This window comes from Octopus bimaculoides, chromosome 23, assembly GCF_046866305.1.
Source record: "Octopus bimaculoides isolate indiv1 chromosome 23, ASM4686630v1, whole genome shotgun sequence".
In the NCBI taxonomy this organism is placed as follows: Eukaryota; Metazoa; Mollusca; class Cephalopoda; order Octopoda; family Octopodidae; genus Octopus; species Octopus bimaculoides.
This window is the reverse complement of record NC_142950.1, coordinates 12,405,881-12,430,702: the sequence shown is the minus strand read 5'-3', so window position 1 is coordinate 12,430,702 and position 24,822 is coordinate 12,405,881. Positions and strand designations below refer to the sequence as shown.

The 24,822-nt window shown below is 40.1% G+C and overlaps 1 protein-coding gene across 1 annotated transcript in view; it reads right to left on the bottom strand.

Annotated features, from left to right (window-relative positions):
• LOC106883600 (uncharacterized) overlaps positions 1-21,553 on the bottom strand; it is a 54,665-nt gene extending 33,112 nt beyond the window's left edge. Inside the window, exons 1-6 of the mRNA XM_089340585.1 lie at positions 21,377-21,553; positions 15,969-16,047; positions 13,265-13,480; positions 9,988-10,230; positions 6,209-6,348; positions 3,637-3,753 (exon numbers count right to left, since the gene is read on the bottom strand). Of these exons, the coding sequence (XP_089196711.1) occupies positions 3,637-3,753; positions 6,209-6,348; positions 9,988-10,230; positions 13,265-13,480; positions 15,969-16,047; positions 21,377-21,382 (801 nt within the window). The 5' untranslated portion in view covers positions 21,383-21,553. The remainder of the gene's footprint in view (positions 1-3,636; positions 3,754-6,208; positions 6,349-9,987; positions 10,231-13,264; positions 13,481-15,968; positions 16,048-21,376) is intronic.
• Between the last annotated feature and the right edge of the window lie 3,269 nt (positions 21,554-24,822).

Here is a 24,822-nt window from a genome sequence, read left to right as displayed (position 1 = left end):
ATGGGCTGTGACCAGTGAGGACATGTGTAGGCTCGAAAGAAATGAAGCTAGTATGCTTCACTGGATGTGCAATATTAGTGTGCATGTACGACAGAGTGTAAACATCTTGAGAGAAAAGCAAGGCATAAGAGGCATCAGATGTGCTGTGCAAGAGAGATGACTCTGCTGGTATGGCCATGTGATGCATATGGATGAGAACAGCTGTGTAAAAAAAGTCTCGATCTCTAACTGTGGAAGAGGTAAACCCAGAAGGACATGGGACGAAGTGATGAAGAATGACCTTTGAATGTTGGGCCTCACAGAGACAATGACAAGTGACAGAGACTTTCGGTGATATGTTGTGCTTGAGAAGACCCATCAAGCCAAGTGAAACTAGTTGTGGCCAATGCCGGTGTCACATAACAGGCACTTGTGCCAGTGGCATGTAAAAAGCACCCATTGCACTCTTGGAGTGGTTGGCATTTGGAAGGGCATCCAACCATAGAAACCATGCCAAATCAGATTGGAACCTGGTGCAGCTTCCCAGCTTTCCAGTTTTTGCCAAATTGTCTAACCCATGCCAGCATGGAAAGCAGACACTAAATGATGATGACATACACAGTGTCTTCTACTATATCCCAGGCGAACCAAAGCCTTCTGAGTGGATTTAAGAGATGGAAAATGAAGGAAGCCTCTTGTGCATGTTATATATATGTGTGTGTGTGTGTGAGTATATATATATATATATATATATATATATATATATATATATATATATATATATATATAATACAAAGAATATATATACATGTATACACACATATATGTACATACTTACATCTACATGTGTATATATATGCATATCAAGGTACAGGACGTTAGAACAATGAACTACAGACAACGGAACGAACACATAGGAAAACGGAAAGCCACTTGGAATATCCCTTCATCAGCTGTCTCTCTTCTAACTAGACGTTTCGAATATATATAGTTTTAGGGAAAAGAACCAAGTTTCAAGAACTCATCGATGAAAATCCACTATCACATATAGAAAAATTAATAATTAAAAGCACAATATATATAACATACATGGCAGGCTTCCTAAAGTTTTCATTTATCATATCCACTCAGAAGGCTTTTGTTGGCCTGGGGTATAGTAGAAGACACTTGCCCAAGGTGCTGGGCTGTGGGACTGAATTCAAGACCACATAGTTGGGAAGCAAGCTCTTTAGCTACACCCCACCACCATCTGCTGTCATTACTACTGCCACCACCATCACCACCACAACAACAAAAACTACAAAAACCCTACTACTGCTGCTACTGCTTTTGTTGCTTTGAAGAATCCTAGCACATTTCCCCACCACCACCACCTACCACCCATTCTGCTGCTGCTGCCGCCACCGCCACCATCACAGAATAAATTAATTGGTCTTTTTTCATTTCCTGAATATTCCATCCAACATGATCAAAGACAAAGACGATAGCAGCTTGCAGTCTTCAAACACAACCGATTCCTACTTGAAAATGACACTCTGAGACTAACAGTAGCCAGTAAGTCTTACCACACACACACACACATGTGCTCTCACACATATCAAGGGAGCCTCTAGGGTCCATGAACCCCTAGAGAGCTCTGTGAGCTGTGTTCAAAATATATGGAATGCTGCAAGTGTAAAAAAGTGTAACTTTCAGTTGTATTTGAGAGTCTTCAAACTAGCAACAGCAGCAGTAATTAATGTTGGTGATGGTGGTGGTAATATTGTTGCAATATTAAGGTGGCGTGCTGGCAGAAACGTTAGCACGCCGGGCGAAATGCTGAGCAGTATTTCATCTACCGTTACATTCTGAGTTCAAATTCCACCGAGGCCGACTTTGCCTTTCATCCTTTCGGGGTCAATAAATTAAGTACCAGTTACGCACTAGGGTCGATCTAATCGACTTAATCCCTTTGTCTGCCCTTGTTTGTCCCCTCTATGTTTAGCCCCTTGTGGGCAATAAAGAAATAAGAAACGTTAGCACACCAGGCGAAATGCTTAGCGGTATTTCGTCTGAGTTCAAATTCCACCAACGTTGACTTTGCCTTTCATACTTTAGAGGTCAATAAATTAAGTACCAGTTGCGTACTGGGGTTGATCGAATCAACTGACCCCTTCCCAAAAATTTCGGGCCTTGTGCCTGGAGTAGAAAAGAATATTGTTGCAATCTGGCACTGTTACACTGTTCTTACTTCCCAATGACATGGTTCTGAGTTCATTCCCATTGCCTTGCACCTTGAGCAAGAGTTTTCTTCTATAGCCTCAGGCTAACCAAAGCTTGTGAGTCAATTTGGTAGATGGAAACTGAAAGAAGCCTGTTTATATATATATACATATATATATATATATATATATATATATATATATATATATATATATATATATATATATATAAACACACACACACACACACACATATATAACTATATATATCATCACCATCATTATCATCATCATCATCGTTTAACGTCCGATTTCCATGCTGGCATGGGTTGGATGGTTTGACTGGGCTCTGGAAAGCCAGTGGCTGCACCAGGCTCCAATCTGATCTGGCAATGTTTCTACAGCTGGATGCCCTTCCTAACACCAACCACTCAGAGAGTGTAGTGGGTGCTTTTTACATGCCACCAGCACAGGAGCCAGTCAAGGGGCACTGGCCACAGCTACAATTTTGGTTTTATTTGACTCAACAGGTCTTCTCAAACATATCATATCACCTGACACATTAAAGGTACTTTTAAATGGGCCGAACATGCAACACTGGCATTGGCCATGGCTGCAATCTCACTTTAGTTGCTGGATCTTCTCAATCACAGCATATCTCCAAAGGTCTCGGTCTCCTGTCATTGCCTCTGTGAGGCCCAACATTCAAAGGTCATGCTTCACTATCTCATCCCATGTCTTCCTGGGTCTACCTCTTCCACAGGTTCCTTCCACAGTTAGGGAGTGGCACTTCCTCACACAGCTGTCCTCATCCATATGCAACACATGACCATACCAGTGCAGTCATCTCTCTTGCACACCACATTTGATGCTTCTTTTGTCCAACTTTTCTCTCAGGACACCTACACTCTGTTGTGTATGCACATTGATATTACACACCCAGCGGATCATACTAGCTTCATTTCTTTCAAGCCTATGCATGTCCTCAGCAGTCATGGCCCATGTTTCACTGCCATGTAGCATGGCAGTTCACACACAAGCATCATACAGTCTACCTTTCATCCTGAGCATAAGGCCCTTAGCTGCCAGCAGAGGTAGGAGCTCCCTGAACTTTGCCCAAGCTATTCTTATTCTAGCCACTGCACTCACAAAACAACCACCCCTACTACAGACTTGGTTGCCTAGGTAGCGGAAGCTATCAACTACTTCTAGTTTTTCCCCCAGCATGTGATGAAATCTGTTTTCTGTACATCTTCAGTTGCTATTTCTAGCAGGTTGAGCAACTATGAAGAGAGACATCACTGACACAAGGAGGAGAAAGAAGGAGGAAGAATGGAAAAAGAAGAACAAAGTGGTGGAGGAGGAAGATTATTATTATTATTATTATTATTATTATTATTATTATTATTATTATTATTATTATTATTATTATTATTTTTATTATTATAATACTTACGTCAAAGTATGTTGTTTCGTGTGACTGTCTGAGTAGCAATTCAGTCTTGAGTTTAAAGAAATCTGGAAGTATAGGAATGCCTGTGCCATTTCTCTGACATGGTACTCCAGGTGGCGGCTGAAAAATGAATATTTAGTTTATTGAATGTAAAAAGAAACAACAACAACAACAATAATAATTCTGTCTACTATAAGTAGAAGACCTGAAATTTTAGCGGGGGGGGGGGGGGGTTAGTTGGTTACATCCCCACTAATGCTTAGCTGGTACTAATGTCATCAAAACCGAAAGGCTGAAAGGCAAAGTTGACCTCAGCAAAATTTGAACTTTGAGTATAAAGACAGACAAAATGCCGCTAAGTATTTTGTCCAGCATGCTAATCATTCTGCCAGCGCATCGCCTTAATAATTATTCCTTTCTACTATAGACACAATGCCTGAAATTTTTTGGGGGTTGGGGGCAAGCTGATTACATCAACCCCAGTGCATAACTGGTACTTATTTCATCAGCAGCCAAAGCAAAATGCCACTCACCATTTTATCTAGAATGCTAATGATTCTGCCAGCTTACCGCCTTCTCAATAATAATGGTTTCAAATTTTGGCACAAGGCAAGCAATTTCAGAGAAGGAGATACGTTAATTACTTCAACCTCCAGTGCTCAACTGGTACTTATTTTATCAACCCTGAAGGAAAAGTTGACCCCAGTGGAATTTGAACTCAGGACATGAAGATGGGCAAAATGCTGCTAAGCATTTTGCCTGGTGTGCTAATGGTTCTGCCAGCTTGCAACATTAATAAAAATAATGAAAATCCTTTCTGCCATAGACACAAGGCCTGAAATTTGGAGGAAGGATGTGTTGGTGGTCCCAATACTTGGCTGGTACTCTTTTTATCAACTCCAAAAGGATGAAAGGCAATGTTGACCTTAGCAGCATTTCACCTTTGAATGTAAAGATGGATGAAATGATGCCCACCATTGTCTGAAAAGCTAACGATTTTGCCTGCTTTCTACCTTAATAATAAAAATAATAATTGTTTCTTTATTGGCCACAAGGACCACAATAGTATTTACAACAATAAAAAGACAGAAAACGGTGGTGATGTACAAAAAATGTGTAAAATGTACACGTACATACATACATCACTATCATCATCAATTAACATCTGTTTTCCATACTGGCATGATTTAGATGGTTTGATTGGGACTGGTAAGCTGGAGAGCTGCACCAGGTTCCAGTCTGATTTGGCATGGCCTCTATGGCTGGATGCCCTTCCTAACACCAACCACTCCAAGAGTGTAGTGGGTGCCTTTTACGTGCCACCAGTATGGGTGCCATTTACATGACACTGGCAACAACCATGACTACGATTTCAAGGATACACACACTCATATATACAAAAGACTTCTTTCAGATTCCACCTACCAAATCTACTCACAAGGCTTTGATCAACCCAGAACTGTAGTGGAAGACACCTGCCCAAGATGCTGTACAGTAGGACTGAACCCAGGACCACATGGTTGGGAAGCAGGTTTAAACCACATAGCCATGCCTTATATTATGTACACACACACACACACACACACACACACTCATGTGTATATTACATGATCATATGACTGACCAGGCTATCAGATGTTGTTACACATCGCTAGTCATAATGTGCTTTGCATCATTTTAGCCTTCAAATGACTCCACCCAACAGGCTATGCAAATGGGCCAACATTTCCCTGGTTTAAAAGGGGGCTTGGAGCAACATGAAATGAAGTGTTTTGCTCAAGAATACAATGTGCTGCTTGGACTGGGAATCAAACCCATGATCTAGCAATCATGATTGCAACAGCCTGACCACTAGGCCACACACCATAACATATACATACAAGGGGAAGTAAATAATTATCCACTTTCACCATAACATCTTTATTATTGTCACACTGCCTTCAATGCATGCGTGCTTATAGTTGGTACTATTGTGGTCACATGATCAAAGTTTGAACCCGATCGCACCATTTTATTTTCAGGTTTTACAGTGTAAGCCTGGCTGGTCCACTAGGAATGTGCATCAAAGAAGAGCAAAGAGCAGTGATCTGATTTCTCTGGTTGGAAGGTGTGTCAGGTGCTGAAATTCATTGGAGGCTTTTAGCACAATACGGGGTCAGTGCACTACTGCACAGAGGTGTATATGAAGGGACCAAGAAGTTTAAAAGTGGCTGGACAGGCATGATGCACAAAGAGGGAGTAGGACAGCCGTCAACCTCCACCACTGACGAGAGGATTAAGCAAGCTCAAGAGATGGTAATGGTGAACCAGTTCACCATTACCATCTCTCGGACCACTGCTCTTTGTTTTTCTTTGGTGCACATTGCTAGTGGAGCGGACATGCTTACACCGTAAAGCCAGAAAGAAAAACGGTGTGGTGAAGCTCAAACTTCGATCATGTAACCACAATAGTACCAACAATAAGCATGCAGAAGGAAGTGTTACAATAATGACGATATGTTATGGCGAAAGTGTGGGTAATTTTTTACTTCCCCTCACATATATGGAAGAAAAAATTAATGATGTATGTTGGTACCTGAAATTTATCCTTCCTGTTGGAAATGATGGAATTGAAATCGGAATAGTCAATAACTGTTTTGGGGACAGTCTCACTCTCCAGGGATAACCTAACCAGCACCTGAGGCAGTTTGCTCACTGTATGCCATGAAGTGCTGTCTGCAAAATAAAAAGTAAGTCTTGAGATTACATTCATACACATCATTAGACATGAAGGTCATTTCACATTAGCTTCACCAACATCATTTTGATGTCTGCTTTTCATCAATTTGATGTCCATGCATTAAGAAAGAGTTTATAAGACAGATTCTCTACAGCCAGATGCCCTTCCTATTGCCAACATTTACCAGCTTTCAAGCAAAGTAATATTTCTCCATAGCCAGACATGTTCTTCACAGAATACTGGAAATGAATGATATTCATTAATCATAATCATGCAACGTCAAGATAAGAGGATACAAACATATATACACTCATACTTACAAATACAATATGTATAATATATATATATCATCATCATCATCATCATCATCGTTTAACGTCTGCTTTCCATGCTGGCATAAGTTGGCCAGTTTGACTGAGGACTGGTGAGCCAGAGGTTGCGCCAGGCTCAATCTGATCTGGCAAAGTTTCTACAGCTGGATGCCCTTCCTAATACCAACCACTCCGAGAGTGTTCTGGGTGCTTTTACGTGCCACCGGCACGAGGGCTAGTCAGGTGGTTCTGGCAACGACCACGCTCAAAGGAGCCAGTCCGGCGGCACTGGCAATAACCACGCTAGAATGTTGTTATTCATGTGCCACTGGCACATGTACCAGTGAGGTGATGCTGGCAACGATCACGCTCGAATGGTGCTAAGCACAAGCATGGCTATGTGGTAAGAAGCTTGCTTCCAAACCACATGGTTTCAGATTCAGTCCCACTGCATGGCACCTTGAGCAAGTGTTTTCTATTATAGCATTGGGCAAACCAAAGCCTTGTGAGTGGATTTGATAGACGGAAACTAAATGAAACCTGTCATGTGTGTGTGTGTTTCAGATGCTGGTCTATTTCTGTCCCTGTAACTTAGTTGTTCAGCAAAAGGGACTGATAGAATAAGTACTAGTCTTTAAAAAAAAAAGTCCTGCAATCGATTTGTTCAACTAAAACATTTCAAGTTGGTGCCCCAGCATGGCCACAATCAAATGACTGAAACAAGTAAAAGATAAAATGAAGGCATGTGGTGTAGTGTTGAATGTTGCACTCATGAACACAAGATTATAGGTTCAATTCTTAGACGGGGTGGCACATTGTGTTCTTGAGCAAAACACTTCATTCTACTTTGCTCCACAGATGAGAGAGTAACAGACACTAATATGGAGTGGCAGCATCAAAAATCTCCAACCATGCCACCCCATACTACAATGAGTCCCTGACTGCCAGTGGCTTCAAAAATAAAATTAGGTACATGCCAGACCCTAACCCTTCCAAGAGAAAGTACCACCAGAAAGTGTTTTAGTTCACACCACCCTTCTCTTTAAGTGTTAAAACCTGAATAAATAAAATTGTCCTTAGCTTAGTAGACAAGCACTTCCCCCATACAAATAGATTCAGCAAAATATTTAATAGGCACACCCTGAGAATTCCTTTAGCTGTGCAACCAAAATAAAAAAGATTTTAGTAGGTAGGCCTTCACCTGAGACAGAGTCAGGATGCTTATGTAGGGGTGACATAGCATGTCTACTGAACAGCCACTGTAACACAAAGAATGTCATATATGAGGCAGAGGTAATGGCAATAGGACCAAATGGACAGCCAAACATGCGAAAGTATGTGGGAGCAACTGAAGATCCCTTCAGAATCTGCTTTAACAACCACAATTCCTCCTTCAACATCTCAGAGAGACATAACACCACAACCCTGGCCAAACATGTATGGTCATTAAAAGAATGCACCACCAGGTACAGCATCAAGTGGAAGATTCTAGAGAAATGTAAAGCATACTTCAATAGCAGCAGGAAGTGCAGATTATGCCTGGCTGAGAAAAGAATGATTTTAAAGAGCTCCAGCACCTAGGCATTTACCTGAATAGCAGAAGTGAAATTTTTAATCCTGCCCACATGAAAGGAAATACATCCTATAATACCTGTGTGCCTCATTATGAATATAATCATCAATCCCCCAACTTTGGCCCTCCACCAATACCTGGGACTCTGATAAATAGTTTGACCAGAACATACACAAATGAACCCACAAACACACACGCCCCAGCATGGTGGACACCTAGCCTATAGACTTTTTCCCACCACCTCACTATCAGTTGCCACAAGTATTGTACCCCTATACACATTGCACACATGCATGCACACTAACGTTACATATCCAGCAAAGCATACTAGCTTCATTTTTTTCAAGTCTACACATGTCCTCGGTGGTCGCAGCCCATGTTTTACTGCTTGTAGCATGGCTGTTTGTATACAGGGGCTCTTTGTTACCAACAGAGGTAGGAGCTCTCTGAACTTTGTCCAACCTATTCTTAATCTAGCAGCTACACTCTTGGAGCATCCCCTAGATAACAGAAGTTATCAACTACTTCTAGTTTTATCCCACTGACATTTGATGGAGTCTATTTTCTGTACATTTTTAGTTTTAATTGTGCCTGTGCACTTTCTACACACAAAAGTTATTTTCCCTGTCAACTTTCCTCTGATATTGATGCATCTCTTATGTGTCCATAGCTTACAAGTACATCTTATGGAGTTTCTACATACGCTTTTTCTAAAGATCAAGCAGGGCCATCTACTTGAAGAGATTTGTGATTTGTTTGTTCTCTTACTTATTAAGACATTGGTTTTTGCTAGATTAACTCTAAGGCCCTTTGATTCTAGACCTTGCTTCCATGTCTGGAATTTCTTCTCTAGTTCTGGTAGTGATTCAGCTATAAGAACAAGAACATCAGCATAGAGAAGCTCCCAGGAGCAGCCTGCCTTAAATTCTACTGTTATTGCTTGGAGGACTATGATGAAGAAGAGGGGGCTGAGGACTGAATCTTGGTGAACCCCTACTTGTACCCTAAATTCATCACTATACTCATTGCTGATCTTCCCTTTACTGACAGCATCCCTGTACATGGCTTGTACAGCTCTCACCAACCACTCTGCTATCCCTAGCTTCTGCATCGACCAGATAAGGGAGCAGAGGACTCTGTCAAAGGCCTTCTTCATGTTGTCAAAAGCCAGGTATAAAAGTTTATTTTTGGCTAGATATTTCTCCTGCAGTTGTCTAACTAGGAATATAGCATCAGCCATGCTCCTGCTTGGCACAAATCCAAACTGCATCTCATCTACATTAACTCACTTCTTAATGAAATGAGTTATGATCCTTTCTGTGACTTCTTCTGTACATATGGAGGGCAGAAGGGGACCTCGTTCCTTTGGGCACATCTGCATCCATTATGACCCTAAAGGTGGCACTGATCATGGATGTGCATGATCAGAGTTGAGCTGGGACTAAACTTAGACTTAGGTCTCTAATAAACCCTGGGACTCATAAGACTAGAGCATGAGGGACTAAGATCACAATAATCTCTTCCATCCTGAAAAAGACACAAGTTTGTGGAAGGATTAAGATTTCCACAGTTGTTGGAACTCATTTACATCCAAATGAATTGGAGCAACATGAAATGAAGTGTTCTGCTCAAGAACATAATGCACTATCCGTTCTGGGAATTGAAATCACAATCATGCATTCATGAGTGCAATACCCTAACCACAGCCTACAAAAACAACAAAAAAAAAGGAAAATTTTTTGAATAAATACCTGTAAAAGACACATTAGCGAACACCACTTCATCAGTGTCTGTCTGTTTCTTAGTTGACCAGGTTTTGCAGTTAATTCCCCGGATGGTCGAGGAGCCCAAGAAGGTATAATCATAGTCACCATTCATCATAAGAGAGGCGGATGGTGACGCTATGTCAATTAGGTTGCCGTTCTTCAATGTGAAATCACTGTCGAACCGTTTTGGAGAAGCTGTCAGATTGAAGTCCACAGCACACACACTTCCTGAAAGCAGAGAAAAATGAAGAAGAATGATCACAATGATTATGATGGTGATGGGGAGGAGAAAACAATGAGAGAGGGAGAGAGAAGAGAGAGAGGAGAGTGAGAGAGAGATGGACAGATGGATGGATGGATGGATGGATAGATAGATAGGTATGGACATGGCAGCATGGTGAAAAAGTTTACTTCCCAACCGCATGGTTTTGGGTTCAGTCCCTCTGCATTGCACCTTGGGCAAGTGCCTTCTACTTATAGCCCTAGGCCAACCAAAGCTTTTTGAGTGAATGTGTTAGACAGAAACTGAAAAAAGACCATCCTATGTATGTGTATATATATATATATATATATATATATATATATATATGATAGACCAAGAATACATGGGATGAAGTATGATCTTCGAACTTTGGGCTTCACAGAGGCAATGACTAGTGACCAAGGACTTTGGCGATATGCTGTGCTTGAGAAGACCCATCAAGCCAGTGACTGACGCTGGTGTCTTGTAACTGACAGCCATGTTGGTGGCACTTAAAAAGCACCTTTCAAGCACTGGGCCTCACAGAGGCAAAGTAGCTGATGCTGGTGGTATGTAAAAAGCTCCTTTCAGTGTTGGGCCTCACGGAGGCAATGACTGAGATCTTTGGCATTACGTCATACTTGAGAAGAAGACTCATCAAGACAAGTAAAACCACAGTCATGGCAGATACTGGTGTCACACAAATGGCACCCATGTCAGTGGCACAGAAAGCACCCATTACACTCTTGGAGTGGTTGGTGTTAGAAAGGATATCCAACCATAGAAACCATGCTAAATCAGACTGGAACCTCGTGCAGCCTTCCAGCTTGCCAGCCCTGGTCTAACTGTCCAACCCATGCCAGCATTGAAAACAGACGTTAAATGATGATGGTGATATACATATATATATATATATATATATATATATATATCATGTGAAGGCACATAGCTTAGTAGTTAGGGCATTTGGCTCATGATTGTAAGGTCATGAATTCCATTCCCGGCAACGCGCTGTGTCCTTGAGCAAGACACTTTATTTCATGTTGCTCCAGTCCATTCAGCTGACAAAAATGATAGTGCCTGTATTTCAAAGGGCCAGCCCTGTCGTGCTCTGTGTCACACTGAAACTCCTTGAGAACTACATTAAGAATACATGTGTCTGTGGAGTGCTCAGCCACTTGCACCTTAATTTCACACACAGGCTGGTCTGTTGATTGGATCTACTGGAACCCTCATCATTGTAACCAGTGGAGTGTCAGTTATATATCAGTTTGATTGTCTAAAACCCTATAAGGTAGTGCCCCAGTATGGCCATAATCCAATGAGTGAAACATGTAGCAGAATGAAAAGAAAAAGAATTTAATACATGAAATGAAAATCATCATCATTTAATGTCCATGTCATATACTGGCAAAGGTTGCACAATTTGCCAGAATCCAATGGACCCAAGGAATGCGTCACACTCCAGTTTGACATGTTTTTTTAGGATGGAGGGGCAGATGTAGTGAACCGTGGATGGGTGACAAATGATGCAAATGAATTGGTGGGTAGGTATGAGAGAGTAGATGACTGACAGTGTAGTAAAAGAAGGTGGGATGAAGATCAGCAGAATAGTAATGATGATACAGTTGTAGCATACACTCGAGTGAAATTCCTCTCCTCTCTATTATATATACATACGAATGTAGTAGATAACAGCTAGCTTTTGGCCGCATTTTGGACCCCGTTGTGTCCACTACTCTGATTGGTTGGTATTGGTGCAATTTGTCTCTTACCCTATCACACCAATATGCAGCATATAACCAATCGAAGACCCTAAATAAGGTGATATGTGACAGCCTGTTCTCAATTCAGTTTTGAGCCTACAACTCCTTATAAAAACCCAGCTTTCCCTCATCTTGAGGTCCTTCAGTTCTAGACCTTTTAAAGTCTAGCCACTGACCACACAACAGTAGCCATGTTGAGATTCATCAACTTTGTCCAACAGCATCCGGCAACCTACATTCGTCCTAACGTCAAAATCTCTCTACGTACACAACTCAACAAGCAACTCACCCGGGTTACAACACTGCACTGTTTGTGAATTACTGCACCATGGATCAACAGCGAATATACAACCTGCGAGAACTCCTGTACCAAGTGACTCAGGCAGCAGCATCACAGCCACAACTTCATGTACAACATGTACCACAACCGGCTCTGCATCACTGCCGTAATGTCTTGATACAGTTTTCAACTATCGTGTACAATTGACTACGAACTGGTATTTATCATTCTTGTGTCTATGAACTTCCTCCTCACTTCAATGGCTACAGACTCTTTCACTGTCTCTTCTTCATCGCCATCTTTATATGTTCTTAACAGGCATATGTCTATACCTACATACACACGTACACATCTTATTCTTATGACGGCCTGTCTATTATTCTGTATACATGATGCACAAACAATCACACATGTTAACATATCAATAAATCTTCTCTTAAACATTCTTCCCGGTTGTGTCTCTTATTTCCTTCTGGCACATACATGCATTATTCTATTTATATTTATTGTATCAACCATGTGATGTACTAAGGAGCCATTCTCATCACCTCACTTCACACGGACGTCACAAATTGGTGACCCATTGCAGCTCCTTGAAACTGCAAAAATAATTATAATGAGAGAAGGAGATATTCCACAGGTATCATAAACCTTCCATTCCATTATATAGTAGACAGGGGAAGTATGAGAGAGAGAGAGAGAGAAAGAGGGACATGATGTATAGTTGGGTAGGTTGCAGGAGTATGGAAGGGAGGGAGAGAGACAGACAGACAAGCATAATGCTTGAAGGTGGTGATGGAGATCAAGAATAGATGACAACTGTAGAGTTTGGGTAGGGTTTCAGGGCGGACATAATAGATAGTAGATAAAGGGTGAGGTGGGGACAAGGGGTGACAGACAGACAGAGACAGAAAAACGCAGGAAAACAGAAAGAATATAAGGGGGAGAAAAATCTTTGAAAATAAGCAAGCTTACTTGTTGTTTTTAACATCATTTCCACCTTAACGAAGATATTGTGAATAAAATCAAAAAGAAATTCAAACACATAGTCTTTATTTGAACGCCATATTGACATCATATGCACATCATGGTCGTAATATTTCATAAAGTTTGTCAAACTGGTTTTGCCATATTCAGTTTCTTCAACTCGCAAAGAATATGTTGTTGGCACTGTAAAGTTAAATGGTATTCCTGGGAAATAAAAGAGAAAGTGATAAATCAAATCAACATCATGTGGTGTGGCTGGGTGTACAAGAAATAAAGATTTTCTTAGAATAGGGCACCCTATGATGATGATCATCATCGTTTAACGTCCGCTTTCCATGCTAGCATGGGTTGGACGATTTGACTGGGGACTAGCGAACCAGATGGCTACGCCAGGCTCCAATCTGATTTGGCAGAGTTTCTACAGCTGGATGCCCTTCCTAACACCAACCACTCCAAGAGTGTAGTGGGTGCTTTTACGTGCCGGGTACTTATACCCTTCTATAAGGGTACCTTACTGGTTCTATTTTGTAAAGGTACTCTAATAGTACCCTTCTGAAAGCTTTCAAGGCATATCTCTGCTTTGAGGATACCTTCCTTTCTCTTTCCCTCCCAGTCACTAGTCTCAGAGTACCACAGTTGCTGGCCATCCTTCCTGACAAAACATTGTTTCAAATTTTTTTTTTATGGCACAAGGTCAGCAATTTTGGAGTGGGTGGAGTGGTTGGGTGGTTGGGGTAGGGGAAGTTAGTTGATTATATTGAACCATGGGCTGAACTGATGCTTTATTTAATCAACCCCACCCCCCGTAAGGGTTAAAGGCAAAGTTGACCTTGGCAGGATTTGAATTCAGCACTACTGCCACTGTGACAACCATCACTACCACTGGTACTGTGTTGTTGGCACTCCGTCGCTTATGACGTCGAGGGTTCCAGTTGATCCGATAAACAGAACAGCCTGCTCATGAAATTAACGTGCAAGTGGCTGAGCACTCCACAGACACGTGTACCCTTAACGTAGTTCTCGGGGATATTCAGCGTGACACAGAGTGTGACAAGGCTGACCCTTTGAATTACAGGCACAACAGAAACAGGAAGTAAGAGTGAGAGAAAGTTGTGGTGAAAGAGTACAGCAGGGTTCGCCACCATCCCCTGCCGGAGTCTCGTGGAGTTTTAGGTGTTTTCGTTCAAGAAACACTCACAACGCCCGGTCTGGGAATCGAAACCGCGATCCTATGACTGCAAGTCCGCTGCCCTAACCACTGGGCCATTGAGTCTCCACGAACCACTGGTACTACAGCCACTACTAATATCATCCCCACTTCACCACTCCCACCATCACCACTCCCACTGTTACCACTACCACCACCACCACTACTATCACTGCCATCACCATCTCTACAACCACCATCACCATCACCACCACCTCTACAAACACAGAAACTGCCATTACCATCACCATCACCATCACCATCACCAACACTATTAATGCCACTACCATCAGCACTCCACTTGCCACTAAACAACAGCAATATGAGTAATAGCCTTTATCATCAGCATCATTGTTGTTGTTGTTATTGTCATCATTTAACATCTGCTTTCCATGGCTGGCATGAGTTGGATGGTTTGACAAGAGCTAGTAAGGCCGTGGGTCACACCAAGCGCCATTGTTTGTTCTGGCATGGTTTCTGTGAGTGGAGGCCTTTCCTAATACCAACCAATTTACAGTGTACCAGGTGCTTTATATGTAGAACCATCACCAGTGCTTTTTATGTGGCACCAGCACCAGTGCCTTTTATGTGGCACCAGTGCTTTTTATGTGGCACCAGTGCTTTTTATGTGGAACCAGTGCTTTTTATGTGGTACCAGTGCTTTTTATGTGGCACCAATGCTTTTTATGTGGTACCATCACCAGTGCTTTTTATGTGGTACCATCACCAGTGCTTTTTATGTGGTACCATCACCAGTGCTTTTTATGTGGTACCATCACCATTGCTTTTTATGTAGAACCATCACCAGTGCTTTTTATATGTGGTACCAGCACCAGTATTGATTCTGCTATGATAGACAGGTCTTCTTGAGTACAGCAAGGTACCAGATATCTCAGCCCTTAGTCATCTCCTTCGTAAGGCTCAGTGTCTAGAGATCAGCCTTCAGTACTTCATCCCTTGGCTTCCAGGGTCTCCCACTTCTTTAAGTCCCATCCACTTCAAGTAATTGGCCCTTCTATATGCAACTGTCTGCATCCATATATTATGTTTACATTTAATTCCAGAGGGTGGTGGAAAGACAGAAATAGCAACTGGTGGTGGTGGTGGTTGTGACAGTGATGATGGTAGTGGTGGTGGTGATGGAGGTGGTGGTGATGGAGGTGGTGGTGATGGAGGTGGTGGTGATGGAGGTGGTGGTGGTGGTGGTGGTCATGGTGGTGGCAGCAATAGTGGAGATGATAATGATGGTAGTAGTCATAATTGTTGTAGTGGCAGTAGTGGTTGTAGAAGTAGTGGTAGTGGTAGTGGTGGAGGCAGTTGTGATGGTGGTAGTGGCAGTGTTAGTGACACTGATGGTGGTGGCGATGATGATGATGATAATTATGATGGCAATGATTGTTGTGATGGTGATCGCTGTGGTGGTGGTACTTCTTCAGTACAATGGTCATTGTATGATGCAAACTGAGGGGAATGGATTTCACTTACCTTTCTCTGCTTTAGTGACATCACAGAGAAGAACAACAAGCAGCAGAGACACAGGAAAGAAAGGGCTTCTTTTCAAGACCTGGGAATGCAACAACACATGAATTGTATTAGCATTGTTGTTATTGTTGCTGCTGTTATTAATCTTTTAACATTTAAACCAGTCATATCCAGCCAAAATAGTCTCCCTGTTTTATGCTCAAACTGACCAGAACTGGCCTCAAACATCAACCCTACAATATCATTCAAAACATTAACAGTTACCTCTTCAAAATCTCAAGGCTACAAGATATCTTATACCATTATATTTTACTGCTTTCGGTCATTAGACTATGGCCATACTGGAGTACTGCCTTGAAGAATTTTTAGCCGAATGTATCAACCCCTGTACTTATTTTCTAAAAGCCTAATACTTATTTCTATCGGTCACTTTTGCTGAACTGCTAAGTTACAGGGACATAAACAGACCAGCAGCAGTTGTCGAGCATGTAGTGGGGAGGGCAGAGACAAACAGACACAAAGGCACACATGCATAGATATATTTACCCATCAAACCCTGAATGTGTATGTGTATGTATGTATATATATATATATATATATATATATAAATTCAAAAAGGGATAAAACTCTTTTACAAGAATTTTATCAAGAAGCCAGTGTGTAAAAAAATTCATAAGGGAAATTTCTATTCCCAAGAATATAATTATTCGTTTATATTTATATAAAGGGCATTATTACAGAAAAATAATAACGCCACACAGTGGACTTCTCAAAATAACCACATTTAGTACCTAATGCGAGGAAAAACAACCAAGTTTATTTAAAAGAATGTTGGTCATCTCCTGTTGGTTGTTTTTCCTCGCATTAGGTACTAAATGTGGTTATTTTGAGAAGTCCACTGTGTGGCGTTATTATTTTTCTGTAATAATGCCCTTTATATAAATATATATATATATATGTATGTATGTATGTATAGGTATAAGTTAGAGGTGTTTAAAACAACCTCTAAGGGATGGTTAAATCCAAAGGCATTCTTGGTGATTAGCTGTGTAGGTACAGTCCTTGGTAAAGGTATATGGTAGCAGGTAATTCAACAGGAAGAAGTTAGTTAAATTAATTAATTAATTTAATGGCTTACTAGCGCAAATGACTAACTTCCTCTTATTTTTCCTCCATTTTCTTCTTGCACATATATATATACATACATACATACATACATACATATATATATATATATATATATATATATATATATATATATATATATATATATATATATATATATATATATATATATTAGGCTTAAAAAGAAAACAAGTACTGGGGTTGATTAGTGTGACAAAAAAAATTCTTGATGGCAATGCTCCAGTACAGCTACAGTCTAATGGCTGAAACAAGTAAAAGATAAAGCATATATATATATATATATATAATGATAGGGAATAAAAACTTGTTTCAACCTTACAGGTAAAATTCGGTATAATATTACACCAAGTTTCGTAATATATAATATATATGTATATAACTAATTTAGAGACGAACCACCACTCTACAACTCAGTCAACGAAGAACCCGTCCAAAACCATGCTGGGAGGCATATACCATATTAATATTTATCTAAGATTTTAATCTAAAATTTTTATAATTTTAATATGTAATATATCATATAAAGAAACATTCATTATAAAAATATTAATCTAAGAATCAAATAAAGTATAAATAGGACAGTAAAAATCAATACAATAATATAATGTGTAAAAGTATAAAAGTCAGTACTTGTACATAGACTACACGTGTTTCATGGCTGAAATAGGACTATATAAAATCATATGAAAATTCTATCCAAGTTCATTAGAACGGCAAAATGATTTTACTCCCAAAATCAGTCACTCTTCAGGTCAAGTTCCTAAAAAAATACCTAAAATCATTCAAGGACTAAACATAAACATGAGAAATAAAAATATATATAAAAAGACAAAACCTGTAAAATAATCCCTATGTTAACAACATTATATATATAGGGTGTGGTGAATATATTGTTGTCTAAATTACGCAAAATATATATATATATATATATATATATATATATATATATATATATATATATATATATATATATGGAGGCGCAATGACCCAGTGGTTAGGGCAGCGGACTCGCAGTTGTGGGATCGCGGTTTCAATTCCCAGACCAGGCGCTATCAGTGTTTATTGAGCGAAAACACCTAAAGCTCCACGAGGCTCCGGCAGGGGTTGGTGGTGGACCCTGCTGTATTCTTTCACCACAACTTTCTCATGCTCTTTCTTCCTGTCTCTGCAGCCTGCCTGCCCAGCCAGTGGGATGGTGTCATCTTATGGCCTACAACACACGTGCTGTGACTAGTGGTGTCAAATGGATGCCCGACAGACTGGTCAGTCAAGGTGATCAAGGTGATGTATATATATATATATATATATATATATATATATATAATAATGAAGGTGGTTATATGTAATACAAAACCAAAAAGGAAAAATTCAATTGCCACTGTTTGGGACTGAGTGTGCAGGGTAGCACCTACATTGCTAGAAATAAGAACTAAAATGCCCTTAGAGCCACAGGAAGCACATTTTCATATACTGACAGGGGAGATAACTGCCCTGCAGTGAGCAAAATCACTATGCTATAGTTTCGTTTGAAAATAACAAACTCATCAGCAGTGACTACTCACTCTTCGGATGGTTAAGCTAAATCCCGACTGTCAGTGTACATATTTGCCATATGAACTTATGGCTGATTCAGTAAAATGCTAATATGAAAATTATAAAATAATGAAGGCTGCTATACATAATACAAAGCCAAAAAGGATATAGACATATATATATATATATATATATATATATATATATATATATATATATATATATATATATATATATATATATAATAATAATATAAATAATATATAAATATATGCATATATCCATACATATATGTACATACCTACATTTATATGTATACATACATGCATATATGGGTACAGGACATCACAAAAAACATTAAACACAATGAGAAACGAAAACAGAAAACGAACTTTTTTTTCGAACAACGAAAAAAACAGAGAAACGAGACATGCAACATAAAGAATATTCCCCTTCATCAGTTGTCCCTATCCATCTAGTCCACGTTTATATATATATATATATATATATATATATATATATATATACACATGTATATATATATATACACATGTATATATATATATATACACATGTATATATATATATATATATATATATATATATATATACACACATACACATATATATATATATATATACATACACATACACATATATATTCATACTCATAAACATATATACGCATACACATAAACATATATACATACATACACATTAGCTAGATGGATTTTCCGAACTTTCAGAATGAAAAAACAGGAAACCATGATGGTCCTCTAGAGCAGGGGTTTTCAAACTGTGCTCCGCGGACCACAGGGGGTCCACAAGGACAAGACAGGGGGTCCGTGGACAGCAAATACTTTTTATGGGCAATTTGATTTTATATATGTTTTTTAATCGAAATCTTTTAATTGACAATAAACCCATTTGTTAAATACTGTTAAATAAATAAATGTAAAAATATATGTTATTTTAAGCAAAGATTTATGTATAAATTTCATAAGCGTTTATAAGGGGGTCCCTAAGGTAAAGCCTGAAATATAAAGGGGTCCGCAAGTCAAAAAGTTTGAAAACCCCTGCTCTAGAGGACACATATCCTCAACTGCTTAGACTACTGCTCCCAAAAATGGTCACCACAGAGTATAAAATTAACAATGGAACTCAAGGCAACCCAGTGAAGCTACACAAAGAAAATCATCCCACTGCAATATGTCAGCTATTGGTAAAGGTTGAAAATGTTAAGACTCTACTCCCTAGAATGAAGGTAGGAAACATATGCAGTGATATACATCTGGAAGATCCTGGAAGGACTTGTACCAAACTTTGGCATTCAAAGTTATTCAAACAGCAGAATGGGGTGCAGCTGGATAGTGCCTAGGACCCCAACACCACCATCAAAATACAGGACCAGATACTGTAACAGTTTGGGTTTCAATATCCTTCCAAAATGCCTGAGAGACCTGCATGGTCTGGATGTATGTATATTTAAAACAAAACTGGATCTCATCCTGTCAAGGGACTCAGATGAGCCTATCCCATGACAGGAAACACAGATGAGGGCAGCAGCATCAAACTCCCTCATTCACCAAATGCCACATATCAGGGGAGGTTTCCAATAATGAAGATGTAACAAAACCAATGGTGGTGCTCCAGCATGACTGCAGCTTTTGAGCTGAAACTAGTTAAAGAGTTTACACACACACACACACACACACACACACACACACACACACACACACACACACATAAATATATATAAACATACATCCCACTGGAGATGACAACTAATACTTAAGGCAGTACTCCAGCATGGCCACAGTCAAATGATTGAAACAAGTAAAAGAATTAAAAAAATAAAAGAATACATACACATACATACATAAATATATACATTTAAATATATAGATAAATATATACATATCTATATACATATATAAATATATATATATATATATATATATATATATATATTCTACACTCTCTGAGTGGTTGGCGTTAGGAAGGGCATCCAGCTGTAGAAACTCTGCCAAATCAGACTGGAGCCTGGTGTTGCCATCCGGTTTCACCAGTCCTCAGTCAAATCGTCCAACCCATGCTAGCATGGAAAGCGGACGTTAAACGATGATGATGATGATGATATATATATATATATATATATATACATACATAATTATACACATATATAAATATATACATGTGTGTGTGTGTATGTGTGTGTATGTGTGCCATATTTGATGGCATAAAAGATACACAGATCCACCCCAAATTTCAGTAGTGCAGATTCAAGGAAAAATGTATTCAAGGCATTAAAGCTTATGGGAGGCCACATTTTATATATAGGACCAGGGGTGATATTTTAAAAATTTAGGGGGGAAAAATAGGCGTATCTTATATACCATTAAATATGGTATGTAATAATTTCTTTTAGAGAGTACCCTGAGATATGGAATGAATTTCAAGGATTGTTCATGAAGAAAAAGGTTGGGAAAACATGCATTAGATCACATAGACCTTCCCTGACAAGCCTTAAAAAACAATAAACCAAAACCAGATCATCGTAGATGGAATGCCTTTGATTTTTAAGGGTCTCCATCATCGTGGTTGTTAACGAGAGACAAAACAATTGCAACAAAAGATAACCAACAAAGATTAATAAAAAAAAAAAAATGTGAGGAGATGAGAAGAAAATGGTTAAATGTGAGAGACTTTAAAAAGCATTCAAATCCACTAACCTGCATAATTGTTATTTACTGTGGGTTTTGTTTTTATTTTCTTTGTAAAGAATGACGATTTAGGTGTGCAAAGGAAGGCCAAAAGACAAACAGCTATGAGGAGGAACAAAGGTTGTGTTGTACAAGTGTGATGGACTTATCAACACTGCTACACATGTTATGATAATGTACTTACACAGACATACATACATGCCTGCACGCACACACACACACATCATATAAGTCAAGTGAGGTTTAGATTAGATAATTATACAAAGAGTATGTTTTCCTACTGAAAGCTTTATCATACACACACACACAGATATGTATTACATACATACATATACACACACATCTACATTATAAAATGTACAGTCCATGTTGGCATTGGTTGGATAGTTTAACAGGATGCAATGGTCCCAAGGACTGCATTGTACTCCTGTAACTGCTTTGGCATAGCTTTTACAACTGGATTCCATTCCTAACACCAACCACTTTGCAGTATATAGTGGATGCTTTTCTCATGCCACCAGCTCTGATGAGATTGCCATGCAGCTTACAAGACTAAGATTATCTTCAACTGAGTGAGGTCACAGTAGAGAGAGGGACACCTATATGCTAAGAGATAAGGGGTAGAGTCTAAAAGAAGGAGCCAGGACAGAACATATTTTTTTGCGGTGAATGGCCACATGACTTATTCACGTTATTGAAGAGTGAGTGGAGAGTAACAGAGGAATGGGGAGTAACAGAGGGGTGGAGCTGGAGAGAGAAAAATTTCCATTTGCAAACAACTAGCAGACGCAAGTGCTACTAGTCGAAACCTCCACATACTGAATGCTAGCAAGCTTATGGTATCAAGAGAGAATGCAGGCCATTTTGGGGCCTTCCCCTCAACAGCATCAATGTGCACTGCCTCCTTCTTCCCTTCCCCCTAAAATGAGGCCCTAGATCAACTGGTTACTAGGTCTTGCTCAATGTTCTTCTAGCCATTGCACACCATCTCTTTTTAACCAAAGCCAGTGGCTTGCCTTCTCCACTGTAGTCTGGATATCACTCGTGGTGGTATTTGCTTATGATGTTTTAACAACAATTGCCTTACAGTGTCTAATGAATCCTCTACATCAAACTTCGTGGAGGCGCATGGCTTAGTGGTTAGGGTGTCAGCATCATGATCGTAAGATTGTGGTTTCGATTCCTGAACCGGGCGACGTGTTGTGTTCTTGAGCAAAACACTTCATTTCATGTTGCTCCAAGTTCACTCAGCTGGCAAAAACGAGTAACGCTGCGATGGACTGGCGTCCCATCCAGCTGGGGATCACATACGCCACTGAAGCCGGGCCAATGAGCCTGGCTAGGCTTTAAAAAGGGTGCATCTAGTGGAGGTGCATGGCTTAGTGGTTAGGGTGTCAGCACCATGATCATAAGATGGTGGTTTCGATTCCTGGACTGGGCGACACGTAGTGTTCTTGTGCAAAACACTTCATTTCACGTTGCTCCAGTCCACTCAGCTGGCAAAAATGAGTAACGCTGCGATGGACTGGCGTCCCGTCCAGCTGGGGAACACATACACCACTGAAACTGGGAAAGCGGGCCCATGAGCCTGGCTAGGCTTTGAAAGGGCGCATTTATTTATTTATTTTTACATCAAACTTCAACTGGAAAATGCTCTGCTTTCCAGCCTGTGTCTTCACATTCCTCAAGGAGGTTTTTATACCAGTCAATCTTTCAAGCATCCATGTTATCTTCATGAGGAACTGTTAACTTGACTAGATTTACTATTTCCTTGGTTAAGGGAATTCCTGGCTTTGTTAAAGTTATTCCTTAGTTATGTTTCTAAGGTTAATTGTTTGAGTACTATATATTTGTAGGTAAGTTCAACCCTTTAGTAAACCAACTATATCCAGCCCAATTATTCTACTTGTTGTATGTTCAAACCAGCCAGATCTGGCCTCTCACACCTATCTTACAATGTCATTCTAAAACTAAACAATCGCATCATTGAAATCTCAAAACTACAAGATAATGCATGATTAACCTCTTAGCATTTGATCCAGCCATATCCAGCCCAAATATTCTACCTGTTTTATGTTGAAACTGACCAGATCTAGCCTGTCACACATACCCTACTATATCATTCTAAAAATAAACAATCACATGTTCAATGTCATTCTATGTCATTCTAAAAATAAACAATCACATGTTCAATATCTACAAGATACTCTTTTACTTGTTTCAGTCATTTGACTGCGGCCATGCTGGAGCACCGCCTTTAGTCGAGCAAATCGACCCCAGGACTTATTTTTTGTAAGCCTAGTACTTATTCTATTGATCTCTTTTGCCGAACCGCTAAGTTACGGGGACGTAAACACACCAGCATCGGTTGTCAAGTGATGTTAGGGGGACAAACACAGACACACAAACACACACACACACACATATATATATATATATATATATCAAAGGCAGATTAACTACGAAGTTAGTTTTTGTATGTGGCAGATGTTCAGGTGCAATAAACACTGTAAACAAACAGGAAACAACTTCTATCTCATTCCAGGGAGAAAAACTAGAGGTAGAACTATCTGGGTGACCAAGTTAGTAGTGGGGGTAAGTGCGCTGAAAGTGTAGCTGCTAGAATAAGAATAGCCTGAGCAAAGTTTAGAGAGCTCTTACCCCTGCTGGCGACAAAGGGACTCTCACTCAGAGTAAAAGGCAGACTGTATGACGCATGTGTACGAACAGCCATGCTACATGGCAGTGAAACATGGGCTGTGACTACTGCGGACATACGTAAGCTTGCAAGGAATGAAGCCAGTATGCTCCGCTGGATGTGTAATGTCAGTGTGCATACCTGTCAGAGTGTTAGTATCTTGAGAGAAAAGCTGAACATAAGAAGCATCAGTTGTGGTGTGCAAGAGAGACGATTGCGCTGGTATGGACATGTGGTGAGAATGGATGAGGATAGCTGCGTGAAAAAGTGCCACACCCTAACAGTTGAGGGAACCCGTGGAAGAGGTAGGCCCAGGAAGACCTGGGCTGAGGTGGTGAGGCAAGACCTTCGAACATTGGGCCTCACCGAGGCGATTACTGACCGAGACCTTTGGAAATGTGCTGTGCGTGAGAAGACCCGGCAAACCAAGTGAGATCGTTGCCAGTGCCCCTGGACTGGCTCTTGTGCGGGTGGCACATGGGATGCACCATTTTGAGCGTGGCCGTTGCCAGTACCGCCTGACTGGCCCTCGTGCGGGTGACATGTAAAAGCACCCACTACACTCTCTGAGTGGTTGGCGTTAGGAAGGGCATCCAGCTGTAGAAACTCTGCCAAATTAGATTGGAGCCTGGTGTTGCCATCCGGTTTCACCAGTCCTCAGTCAAATCGTCCAACCCATGCTAGCATGGAAAGTGGACGTTAAACGATGATGATGATGATGATGATACATACATACATACATACATATATATATATA